The sequence below is a fragment of the Neopelma chrysocephalum genome, unplaced genomic scaffold (assembly GCF_003984885.1).
Source record: "Neopelma chrysocephalum unplaced genomic scaffold, ASM398488v2 Primary Assembly neopelma1_67, whole genome shotgun sequence".
NCBI classification, from domain to species: Eukaryota; Metazoa; Chordata; class Aves; order Passeriformes; family Pipridae; genus Neopelma; species Neopelma chrysocephalum.
In genome coordinates, this window is record NW_020897726.1 from 2055484 (window position 1) to 2068222 (window position 12739).

General features: G+C 41.5%; 2 protein-coding genes across 6 annotated transcripts; one reads left to right on the forward strand and one right to left on the reverse strand.

Annotated features, from left to right (window-relative positions):
• Nucleotides 1–148: 148 nt before the first annotated feature.
• Nucleotides 149–6959, forward strand: RBM48 (RNA binding motif protein 48). 4 transcript variants are annotated; one of them, XM_027684612.1, is made up of 5 exons: nucleotides 149–265; nucleotides 2050–2240; nucleotides 2367–2512; nucleotides 3462–3997; nucleotides 5005–5260. In XM_027684612.1, the coding sequence occupies exons 1-5, from the start codon at nucleotides 155–157 to the stop codon at nucleotides 5080–5082; spliced, it is 1062 nt and encodes a 353-aa protein (XP_027540413.1). In that variant the 5' UTR covers nucleotides 149–154; the 3' UTR covers nucleotides 5083–5260. The 4 variants fall into 4 exon arrangements, with proteins under 4 accessions (XP_027540413.1, XP_027540412.1, XP_027540414.1 ...); XM_027684611.1 differs by lacking the exon at nucleotides 149–265 and adding an exon at nucleotides 309–1049 and having other exon boundaries at nucleotides 5005–6959; XM_027684613.1 differs by lacking the exon at nucleotides 149–265 and adding an exon at nucleotides 309–560 and having other exon boundaries at nucleotides 2046–2240.
• On the reverse strand, nucleotides 5388–12640 carry EFCAB1 (EF-hand calcium binding domain 1). 2 transcript variants are annotated; one of them, XM_027684617.1, is made up of 6 exons: nucleotides 12030–12640; nucleotides 11613–11768; nucleotides 9788–9892; nucleotides 8095–8246; nucleotides 7178–7282; nucleotides 5388–5513 (listed from the first exon to the last, which is right to left on the reverse strand). In XM_027684617.1, exons 1-6 carry the CDS (start codon nucleotides 12199–12201, stop codon nucleotides 5463–5465), a joined length of 741 nt encoding a protein of 246 aa, XP_027540418.1. In that variant the 5' UTR covers nucleotides 12202–12640; the 3' UTR covers nucleotides 5388–5462. The 2 variants fall into 2 exon arrangements, with proteins under 2 accessions (XP_027540418.1, XP_027540419.1); XM_027684618.1 differs by lacking the exon at nucleotides 9788–9892.
• Between the last annotated feature and the right edge of the window lie 99 nt (nucleotides 12641–12739).

The window sequence follows — 12739 nt, forward strand, 5'->3', positions numbered from 1 at the left end:
CTGGGCAATGGTACGGCCCACCCCCAGCCAATGAGGGCGCGGCATACCCCACTGCCCGCCTCTGATTGGCTCCGCCTCTCCGCCCTGAGGACGCCGGCGGTGTCCGTCCCGGTAGCAGCCAATCAGGGCGCGGGGCGCAGGGGCTGATGGGAAGATGGCGGCGGGTAGCGCAGGCCCGGGCGCTCCGTGCCGGCATCACGCGCAGCTGGGCGCGTGCGAGTCGCGCGCCAAGTACCGCGAGGGGCGGCGGCCGCGCGCTGTGAAGGTTTGGGGGGAAGGGGCGGGGCTGCTCTGGGTGAGGTGGGGGCACGGCCGGGTCGGGCTCGGGTCCCGCGGCTCCCGGGAACGGGACGGGGAGGAGAGGGAGAGGAGAGGAGAGGAGAAGGGAGGCCGTGGGCCTCGCCTGCTGCACCGCAGGAGCTTCTCGTTACCGCAGCAGAATTGCCGGGTTTGGGGTTTACGTGTGGGGTCAGTGTACAGTGAGCTGTAGCGGCACCTTATGGGACTGGTGTGAGAAAGGACCATAGAATCGCTAAGGTTGGAAAAGACATTTAAGATCGTCAGCTCTGGTGCCCACCTGGCTCCAGCTTCCTGTCAGGGAGTTGTAGAGAGCAATAAAGTTAACCCTGAGCCTCCTTTTCTGCAGGCTAAACACCCCCAGCTCCCTCAGCTGCTCCTACCAGGAGTTGTGCTCCAGACCCTTCTTACCCCACTCTCAGGACTCACTGCATCACTTCAGTGTCTTTCTTGGAGTGAGGGGCCCTGAATGAAAAGAGGGTTTGAGGTGCGGCCTCATCAGTGCCAAAACAATGGTTACTCCCTGTGCACACACATAAGGCACGTCTTTTTCTCAAACACGGCCCTCCTGAAAACTTTCAAACCTTCCATGTTTCATGAAGTCTCAGAGCTGTTCCTTTACTCTTCCCAGAGTATGCCATGGGCCGGGGACAGAAAGCCTAGTGTATCCACACAGGGACAAAGGCCACCATAGGCCAGCCATCTCTGGGCACTGGAGGATACACACAGGAGAAACAGTATGGATGTCCCAGGTGTGGAAAAAACCTTACTTGAATCTCCTCTCCCTAGACATGAGATCAATCATATTTCAACCCATTTGTTCGCAGAATGCAAGCAGGGAGTATTCTGCTGTCACAAGAACAACTTAGGTGGCTTGTCTGTGGAGACTGTTTTTTATGGTGCAAGTTTGAGAGCTGATTTCCCAAGCAGTTCCTGTTGTTGTCCAGAATTTGCTCTTTTTTTCGTTTTGTTTTTAATGTGTAACTTATGCTGTCTAAATATTTGGGTTTTTTCTTTTTTTTTAACAAACTTGGAATGAATTTCCTTTGATCTCAGGGTTTAACTCCCTGTTGTATGTAGTGAGCTGTCACAAAGCTTTCCTTAGAGTCTGTGCTGCTAGACAGTTCACAAAGCAGAAGGAAGTGGTTGGTTTAGTTTTTAACCTGCTGGGAAAAGACCTTGTTTCCCTTGGCATCCAGATTTTCTCTGTGTGTCTTAAAATGGTACGCTGTTGGATCATCGTAGCAAGGAGACAGCTCTGCACACACACCATCTGCCCCAGAGTATTGTGATACTTGGTTTTTTTCCTTTGTGAGGAGAAACCCAGTTTTCCTCACTTGGATGATCTCTCTGCCTGTGAACAAGACAGGTTTTTTAATGTGTTTTTTTATGTATTTTGACAGTGTCTCTAACAAACCAGTTACTAGTCAGTCTTGCATGAAAGCTGGCCAGAGGCTAGAGGTTTTGCTCAGCAAATGGCAGTATTCTGACCTCATGCAGGAAGGTCAGCTCTCATTTGTGTTTTGCTTTGAGTGAGAAGCTTGGGTTCAGTTCCTGCTCAGTGATGAGGAGGTCCCAGAAAACCATGCACTTATTGCCCTGCCAGACTCCAGAGTCAAAATAGAGTACACACAGGGATTTTCCTGAGAGGACTTGGGGAAAAACAGAAAACATGGAAAAAATGCCTGCCTTTTGCAATACAGCAAGAATGTGAACGTTTTTGAATATTCTTTGGTTTTGTTTTTTTTTCAGGTTTACACTATCAACTTGGAATCTCGCTATTTACTGATACAAGGAGTTCCTGCATTAGGTGTTATGAAGGAATTAGTTGAACAATTTGCATTATATGGTGCCATTGAGGAGTATCATGCTCTAGATGAATATCCAGCAGAGCAATTTACTGAAGTGTATCTTTTAAAATTCCAAAAACTGCACTGTGCAAGGTATTGGACAGGGCAATATCTGCCTCTTGTTGTCTTACTCTTTTATACCTTCTGTAGTTACAATGTGTTAAGATTCTAGATGAAGTAAAATCCTCAGTTTTGCCAATACAATTTAATTCCTTTCAGGGTGGCCAAGAAAAGAATGGATGAACGAAGTTTCTTTGGTAGTTTGCTGCATGTGTGCTACGCTCCAGAATTTGAAACAGTCCAAGAAACAAGAGAGAAGTTGCAGGATAGAAGAAAGTATATAGCAAAAGCAACAAATCAAGGAGGTTTGTGATTACATTTACTATAGAATCTTAACATCTTTCTTCAGGGGCGGGTGGGGTTTTGGTTAAAGAGGCTGTTAAACAAAACACTTTTTATCTAGCTTTTAAAGATGTATTTTAAGCACGCTTACAGTATAATGGAGACATCTCTCAGTATTTAGAGAACTGTATCCTTTTCAAAGCAACTTTTCAGTTTCAGTTAAGACTAAAATACAGAAATGCTTAAGCTTTAATAATGAAGTATTTCCTTCACTTTTTGGGTTTTTTTCAAAATGTTATCAGAAATTTCAAGCACTAGTAGGAAATCTGGGATGATATTTTCACCCTTGTTCCAGCTTATTCAGGCCTGCCCAAAGGGACAGCTTTGGAAGGAAGGTGACTGTACCAGAACTTTCAACAAAAAATTTCACCAGACTACATCTTGGCACTGGGGCAGTCAAGAATGGACTGGGTTTACAAAGGCTCCTGTACTGCAGAGTTCCCAGGCAGCACTGAAGGTTGGACAAGATGAGGAATAAGCAAATCGCTGAGTACAAGCTTCTCCTTTCTTGTGCTCATGTACTTGGGTATCACCATTCATTGCGTGAGGCTATTTAAAGGGAGTAAAACCAGTGATTTTTAACATCAAAACACCTGGTTTTTTTCAATTTTGCTAGACAGCCTGTCCTTGAAATCATAACTGGAGGTAAAAATAACCAATTTGCTATGTTATGAATATTTTCCTTTTGTTCTCAAAGCTGTGGAAATACTTCTGCTCGGGCGTTCCTCGTAAACCAGCAGAGGAACTAGGCTGGAAAACTAGTTTGAAAGGTACCACTTAAAAATCACAGAAAGCTGCCTGGGAATGGAATCTCACTGTATTACTTCTGCAGTTGTATTAAATGTTTCTTCTTATTTTTTAGAACTAATAATGACATGAAATAGTGAAGCTGGTTTTTTGTTTGTTTTAAAGATTGCTTTGTGTTAAAGAAAATTGAGGGCCCGAAGAAGACAGTCTCAAAGACCTCTGAGCATGACTGCCCATGGAGTACATCAGAATCGTATGCAGCCAGTAACTGGGATCCATCCTGCTTTACAAGTTCTCATGGGGTATCCCACAACACAGGGCATCAATCTGGGAATCATAATCAGAGCCTGTTAACATCTCCACACTATGATAACAATTGTGCTGAAACTTCTGGGTACTTTGGCCAAAACACATCCCTAACTCCCAGTGTAAATCCAGGAGGATGTACTCCACCAGCTTCCTTAATGCAGCAAAGAATGGTTCCAACTTATAGTGGAATTGACAGGTTTATGCCTCGTACAACTCACTTGCAAGAACGTAAGAGGAAGAGAGAAGAAGGTAACAGGTTTTCCCTCCTTGGAACAAGTGCGGACAATACTGAAGTCATTATTGGTCCACAACTGCCAGAAATACCTAAAGTGGATATGGATGATGAGTCATTGAATACTTCAGCTACATTAATTAGAAATAAACTGAAAGAGGTATGCGTTCTTAAAGTTCTGATAGTTTCAAACATATGTGGTTGTTAATCATAAAAACAGCAACTCTCAGGTAACTTAATTCTGCATTCACTCAGTATTACCAGTTTCTTTGCCAGTTAAAGCTAGCATATTGCTATTTAACGCTTCCATACTCTAGAGTATTGCAGACAATTATACTCCATACCTCTTACACTACCCTTAAGAAAGTATAAATGTCTGTGCACAGTCCTAAATGATTTTCAGTAAACCACTTTTTTTTTTTCCAACGTGTGGGGGCATGATAACTGTGCAGGTAGTCCTGCTGACTCCAGCGTGGTGCTGGAAAGGGATTGAAAGGGAGTGAAAAATAATGGGAGTCGCAGTTCAATGTAATTTAGCCTCAGTACTTCTTATGCCATTAAAAGCTGTACAGAAGCATTTATTCTATGCTGAGAAACATGAGTTAATCTATATAACCATTTATGGAGGGTATTAATCAATTAGCAGGTCAAACACTCCTGATAAAACTTTCCATTTACATTAAGATATGAAAAAGCTCCCTTGACTATAACTAGCTAGACTGATTTGAAAGGGCTTATATCTCCAGTCACATTTGTAAATAAGCACCACTTATATTAAATACATTCCTAAAATATGTGTCAAAATGCACATTTTTGCTTTCCCTTCCTTTCCTGAAATACCTGAGTTTAAAGAGCACAACCTTACTGTGAAAACACCTCTGGTAGGAAGAAGGGAGATACTTAATGCTCTATCACTGAGTATCTGAAATCAGTTTCTCTGGTTAAATACAAAAATGGTACTGCTGACTCTTCTAAGTTTAACCTCTATTGTGTTTAATTCTGCCTTTGGTGTTATTTTTTTCCGCTATGCAGCAGGAAAATTCAATTCAAGCATGATTATAGTAATACATCCCTCCCAATACTCAAATGTTGGAGATGTGACCTTACTCTAAAATAAGGATAAAAAGGTAGTGGTTACAGGTTACTAATTTTTTTTTCCCTATTTAGGTAGCAGATTCTGTTTCTGTGGAAAAGCCAGAGAGTAGATCAGCCAAACCACTTGTAAAGCAGAGAAGAAGAATATAGACACTGCTGGCAGGATCTCCCAACAGTCCTTTTATAAAGGATATAGTTTAAAATATTTATTTTTTATGTAAAAAGTAAAAATTTTTTTACACTGTATTTCAAAGGGATTCTGTTAAAAATTGTATCAATTTGTTTCTTGGAATGAAAAACTACTATAATTCATTATTGTTGCAATGTTGTCTTGTGTACCTTATACTTTAACATATTTCCTAACATTGAAGAACTTTATTTAGGTAGAGTCATGGAAGTAAATTCTATTTATGCTGTAAATTTTACAGTAAAGGAATACTGAAACAATAGTTTCTAGTTGCTCCTATTTTTACTATATCATGAAGAATGGTGAAGAAAAACACCCTTTACAGCAGTACTCAACAATGGAGTTACAGTTTACGAGTGTCTGGGAAAACTCTCTCTTCAAATGCAATCCTGCTCTGTTTAAAAAAAAAAAAAAAGAGAGAAAAGTTAATTTTCAGTTAACTAAAGGATTTATATTTATTGAGAAAATGCACTGGACTGAAACGTGTATGCAAGGAATAGGATACCTCTTGCTTTTTAGCTTAGAAAAGGTAAATCCATAGCACTAGTAGTGTCACTGCTGGGAGACCAGTCAGAACATTTAAAGTTATAGTTGAAGGGGAAATTCTAATTTTAACTGCTCAGCAGCAGGAATGTGTGGCCAAGGAATGACCTAGCATGGAGGGCAAGAAGACCCAGCTGCAGAATGAGGTAAATGGTCTGGAAGCAGGAATGCTAGAGACTGGGATGACAATGTAAAGGAGTGAAATTTCCCTTGGTGATGAGATTAATCTGCAGCATTGTGTTGCAACAACCCTGGAGTGGGAGTGCTCAGGGGTCATGTTTGGGCAGTAGAACTGGCATTGGGGAGATGAATCCAACACCAGGCTAAGATGCCCCATTCTGACATTCACAGGACTGGTGCTGGTGCAAGTGTACATAAAGAGTTGGCTCGTGCCACATCTTTGCAGGCTCCTTGCAGAACCACTTACAGTAGCTGGACTCTGTCAAATACATTATTCATTACACAAATGAGTGTTTAATTTGGGGTAGAATTAAAATTACAATAGCCCCAGTGGGAAATCTAGTAAATTATGGGTTTTCTTCATGTAAAGCTCATAGCTGAAATTTATTTATTGCTTTCAGGGCTTGAAAGGACATATAAATATTGTTCTCTTTTAAAAGTGAAACTAAAGACCTAGGGGAAAAGCAGCAGTTGGGTAGGGTAAAGAACAGAAGGCACAAATACTGTAAGCAAGAAACAAACCAAGTTTTCCACCTCTTGCCATGATTAGCCTGAATTGTGGGCCTGGTTTATCACCAACACTGACAAAAGAAGTCATTTTTCCATGATGATTAATGAAAGTGATTTTGTTCAGAAACTTTTTAAAACCTTTTCACTGGTGTTAAAAACCAGAGTACTTACTTTGGTTTTCCCAAACCTTTTAAAGTCTTTTGACAGCCTGCCAGGAGAAATCTGCATTTTGGGAACAGCTGCTTTGCAGCTGACATGGTGTAATGTAGCTTGCCATCGTGGCTATAAGACTCTTTCTTCCTGTCCTCCAGCCTACAGGTGGGTAAGCTGGCAGGAAATGCAGGCTTCCATCAAAGGAAAACTTGCCATGTTCTCAGCAGTCTTATACAACTCTTCTGTTTCTAGGAATCACTGTGCATATTTCAAATTTTATTTTGCTGTCTCTATGAAGCTACAATTTTCAGTATTTAAAAGTCACACACAGTTCAAATAGAATGACAATTACTGGATTAGGAAAAAAATAGAGCAGAAACTCCCTCCAAAGTAGAATTTAACTCTAAGGAAATGAGCATGGTCTAAATTACCATCTTCCAAAAAAAAAAAAAAATTGAAGTAGACATATTACTGATAAACAAAGCCTGGTTAGATGAAATTACAAAGCAGCAGTGCCGCTCTGAGAGCAAGAACTCTCAAGGTGGGTGTGTTTTTTTTTCCAGAAAGTTACCAGCCTCTCCCAAAAGACACTGTGAGATGACAGTTAATGCCATAATACACGTCTCCTTACCAACAGAACAGAAAGTATTGCACCTTTTTTTAAACTCGTACCTTTATGTCCGGCAAACATGGTCCAAAGGCTTCTAAGAGAAGGTTTTCATCTTTGACTGCTTGTTCAAAGTCCGCAAAAGAAAGCTTGCCATCATGATCATAGTCCTACAAAAGGAAGGGAACACTTCAGCCAAGGGTTATTACTTGTAGTGATTGTATTTTTGTTTAACAGACGTTTTATTGACATGGATTCTATTTTTAGTTTGATTGTACGCAAAATCATTTTTTGTGGTCATCAGTCTCTGCTCAGACAAGCTCCGTGTCACTTGCCTCTACCTAAAGCAAAAGGGGTGGGTTTGAAAAATAGAGAAGATGGAGTTAAATAAAAGAAGTTGTGATTCAAAACCTGGTTTTAAGTGAAATTTTTTGACCACCACCATAGAAGGGGAGAGTATATATCTTGATTTGATTAAAATATTGAAAGACAGTCCCTAGCTAATCTGGGTATCCTAGATTAAGCATGGTAAAACAAGCTTCACATTAATAACCTTGAATGTACTATTGTCATAGAATATATAAATTGGATAAAGACATTTCACGAGCAATTGATAAAACACAGATGTACTTAATAATAAAGCTAATGCAGATGCCTAACGCATAAATGGAGCTTAAACTTTTGAGTTTTCCACTTCTGACTGGGCTTTTGTTTTGGTTGGGTATGCACAGGTGGGTATGCACAGATTCACATACTAGTTTCTACATAAAGTTTATAGTACCTTCACATAGTAAATGACGTTTCTGTGAGGATACTGGACTGGAGCTCACTAGATCTGGATCATATTTCTGGCTTTCCTTAGGAGATTTTCAGAATCCCACTGTAAATCACACACTATATTTTGTTACCTCACAGAAGGTTCTAAGTTTCGGTTAATGAATGTTTGAAAGACACTCAGATACCACAATGAGTAAGTACTTGCCATTTTCTTCAGTACTATCTCTATCAAGTCCTTAATTGCCTCATCAGGGTCTTCATCTGCTGGTTGTTTGATAAGGGTGTCCTTCAGCATTTGAAACATTTCCTCTCTTGAAATGTATCCATCACCATTCAGGTCATAAACCGCAAAACAGTCTTTTGAATACAAATAAATTTCAAGTTGATTACAAACTACAATCACATACCATTAAAGCTATCTGTTACCTATAGAGAGAAAATTTGAATTGTACCTTGTACAGCAAATCTATTGAGCTAAATTTATTATATATTTATATTTGTAATAGTATCACATTTTGATATATGTATTAGTCAATTAGCACCTATTTTCCCTTTATAGTTAAAAATTATTTATTTCTGCTCAAATAAATATTATTCAGTTCACAGAAACCATACTTACTTACAGATCTTAGCTTCTCTTAAATTGTCAATTTAAAATATAAGTAAGGTTCTGGTTTAGAAGCCAAATTTCCCATAGTGGGGACCTGCTATCTCTACCAAAAGAACTTTGCACCTACAAAACACATCCTCATTTTTTCAGATGCTGGGTTAGAAAAGTAAAGGAAAAAGAAGAATGAGCTGAACTGACTGCAAAGAGAAAATCCCTTAAACAAAAGTATTTTGGGTATCGGCATAATTCCTCTTCTAATTGTTTCTACCTTCCCAGAATCAGAAATCTATGATCATAATAAACTTTACTATCCTTCACAAAACTTAATTAAACAAACAAAAGTCTTAAGTTAGGAACACAGGAGGTTTGTTTTTTTTTTCTGACAAAGACTTTGTCTACAGTGAAAAACACTCCTGGCATACACTTGTGACAGACAACACTGTGTATCACTACACACTACTAAATTCTATAGTGCTTACAGCAGGGCTGCATATTACTGCTTGTAGTGGTACTGACACATATTCATTGTCCTGGGCACACATTCTAGTGCTATGGCATCCCAGGCCACTTTCCAGATGAATTTACATAGTTTTTTAGGGATGGCTGATGCTGCAACCTGGGAACTATGGTTGCATATATAGTTCATGTTGTCATGAAAACAACATGCTGTCATTCTCCTTTTTCTTATCACCTTTTTTCCCCCCCATGTGCCCTATTTTTTTTTCTCTGCTTCTTAAAATTTTAGGGTTCTTGCTACTTTTTCTCCTCCATCTTTCTCTGTCACTATTGTCGAGGTTCTCACAACCAGTCTTACAGACTCAGTTTTTTCATCTATGCTTCCAAGCTCAAGAACTGCTGAAATTAATGCATCTGCTGCTGTGTCCCCACTGTGCCAGTAAATGAATGTTGGCACTGGTCTTGGTTGGCTTGAGACTGTGCTATTTAGCCAAAATCACCCTAGAGATACATCTGCTTCTATTTCTGTGTGTGAATACAAAAACATATATTTTGTCAAAACTGTATATTGTAGAATAAACTTTAGTTCCAATGCAACTTTTTGTAAGCAACAAAATAAGGCGGCGGCTATAACAGCAGTTTACACAGAAAAAATGCTGTCTCAGAGAAGCAATTTCAGGACTCAGTTTCATTGCATTAAACTATACAGAAGAAAACTTTTCAATTATCAAATACTTTATGAGAGTAACTACTAAATTAAAACAAAAGCAATGTGTTATTTGTCATGAATTCAGTGACTACCAGTAAATATTAGCACACAGATCAATCTTACATTTAATCTTCTCTTCCAGTGTCCCCCGAAGTAATATTGCTAAGCCTTCCACCCACTCCACCACAGTGATGCAGCCACTGTTGCTCTTATCAAAAGTGCTGAACACTGGGAAGTGTATTAGATACATTTTACATTTATATAATAGAGAAACAAACAAAAAAAATGAGTATTTTCTTGAATTTGTTGAAATTATAAACCCGTATTTTTTGTGAAGATGTTTGCCTGTTTTCACCAAGGTATGATTACCCTTCTTGAATCTAAGATGTAACAGTGAAAGGGATTTTGCCCCTCAGTTTATTGATCTTCCACTCTAGAATCCTGCTGACTAAGACATTTTGTTTGATCTGTTGCCTGACTAAAACAACTGCAGGAAGTATGCTTCCTGCAGATGTGAACCAAATAAACCAATACCCCTTACAATAAGGCATGTTTGCATGCAGATTTTAATTACTAGGTTTTGTCTCAGAAAATCCTGGAGAGAGCAATCCTAGAAACAACATATAAATATGTTAAATATACAAAGAAAAATAACCTCCTGTCTGTCATGTACCAAAATCTTTTTTCTTCTCCCTTCCCTAAGTAACTTTCAATTTTCACAGAATCGCAGAATATGCCAAGCTGGAAGGGACCCACATGGATCATCCTGGGCCTGCACAGGATCATCCCCAAGAGTCACACCATGTGCCCAAGAGTATCATCCAAATGCTTCTTGAATTCTGTCAGGCTTGGTGCTGTGACCACTTCCCTGGGGAGCCTGTTCCAGTGCCCAAGCACCCTCTGGTGCCTGCCCTTCCTCTTCCCCTTGTGAAGAAGTTGTAGACAGCAGTGAGGTCTCCCCTCAGTCTCCTCCAAGCTGCAGCTTCACTATTCATACAGCCTGTAATACAGTACTGTAATACTTCAAATCTAAGATACAATTGAAAGCATCTATAATAATTCATATTTTAGAATGTTAATTAGTAAGTTGGCTGAAGGAACATCTCTAATTGCAGAGACAAGGATTTTGGAATTGGAAAACGATAGGTTTGCTTTTGCAAAATGAAATCAGCGCCTTTGTATGTAAGCATTATTTTTAAGAATGTATACATGTAAGCTATCTACCAAGACACATTTGACTTACTGCATAAAACGGCAACAAGTTTTTATTTTATGGCATGTAAGTACTTCTCCTGCTAGAGAGATGAAGAAAAGTTGAACCAAGGGGTGGCTCTTGGCAGCCCAAGAATGAAAGAATGGCAGATTGATGCTTGCTCTGCATCCTCCTGTAGACACCTCTACATAGAGATCATTCATGCAACTTTCACAGTAACATGTTATGAATCTGTGAAAACATTGTATTTTCAAGGGGTTACTTGGCTCATTACTCTCACCTCCCTGTACTCTCTGCCCAGTGCTTTCAGTGCTGTTCACAGTGCCTCTATCCCAGAAGTCATCCACCCTAACATAATGCCTTTCTGGGACCTCCAGGCCCCAGCTAGAGCTGTCCACCAGCAGCAGTGACCGCAGCTCCGGGTAGAACCACGGGAGAAGAGGCAAGTGACACAATGCTGCCCTCTTCGATGGTTGCGATAGAAACAGCCACAAAGCAGCACTAGCACTGCCTCTGCCTGGTCTCCCTGGAACTAGAGCGTGAGCTACCCTGAACTATGGGAAAACTATTCCGCGTAATGAAAGAGAAGATGCCATTTTCCCAACAGCTCCTGAGCATAACTCCTCCTTTGCTGTCCTCGCTGGGATGAAATGGCATTATTTTGTCTCGGTACACTCATTGGGTCAGCAGCGTGAAACCAACGCCATCCCTTGTTTTCAGAAGTCTTCGCCTCACCTCGGTCCAGGACCACGTCGTCCGTCATGCCAAAGGCGGCGTACAGGGTGTCTCTGAACACGGTGCGGTTGAAGCCGGACACAGCGAAGTGGCTGCTGGACCTGGCCAGCAGCGCGTCGAAGAGCTTGATCAGACATTCCACTTCGCCTTCGCTAACTGCCCGGCCCAAACACAACCAAACACAGGTTATAAGTTACGCTGGTAGAACGCGGAGCAGGCACCAGGGCTTGGGCGCCTCGGCGCTGATCATGACACCAGTGACCGCGACCCCCCCGCCTCGCACACCCTGTTCCTGAAGGGGCGGCAGGAAACGCGGTGCCCCCCCCACCCCCCCCCCCCCCCCCAAGGCGAGCACAGGGACAACGGGAGGCGGTGGGGCGGCCGTGGCGCGGCTCCTGCAGCCCGGGGGACACTCACAGTGCTTGGTGGATCGGCTCAGCGATTCCGCCAGGAGCTGCAGCCTCTTCCTGCTCATGGCGGCGGGAGCCGCTCCTGCCGCCGCCGGAGCTGCCCTGGCAACGCGGGCGGGCAACGCGGGCGGGCAGCGCGGCCTGACGGCGCCACAGGGGCCGGGCGTACCCAAACACATACACAGGCGAAACAAAGATCAACTCTTACCACGCATTTAAAAAATAGCAGTCGTAGAAAATAAATAACTGCATTTCAAACTTGTAAAAAATGTTTCTGGAAAGAAGAGCTAAAAATTGAATACTGTATACAATACTGCTTGTTCATCTGCTGGCAGAAGGCAGAAAACTATTAAAGCACTTTTATTCCGGCATTGCTCGTTTTCTACTTTGTCTCTCTGCTGAAACTTGGAACAAGGCTGGAGGTGCTACCCGAGACCCACAGCACCATCTCACATACTCACGTGTGCACATCGGCAAAGCTGAAGAGCTGAGACCACACTTAACCTTCCCTTCAGGAAAAAGAGGATGCAGAATGAGATGAAACTTATTTGTTAACATACTGCAAAATGAAGCATTTTCCTGTCAGTACTAAAGCAGCTTTGCTGGGAACGGACAAAGCCCGTAAGCCCCTTATGCAGCTACATAAGCATGACAGCAGCACTTGAAGCCCACAGCTGGGCAGAACACGCAGTTATACTGAGACAATTAAAATGACAT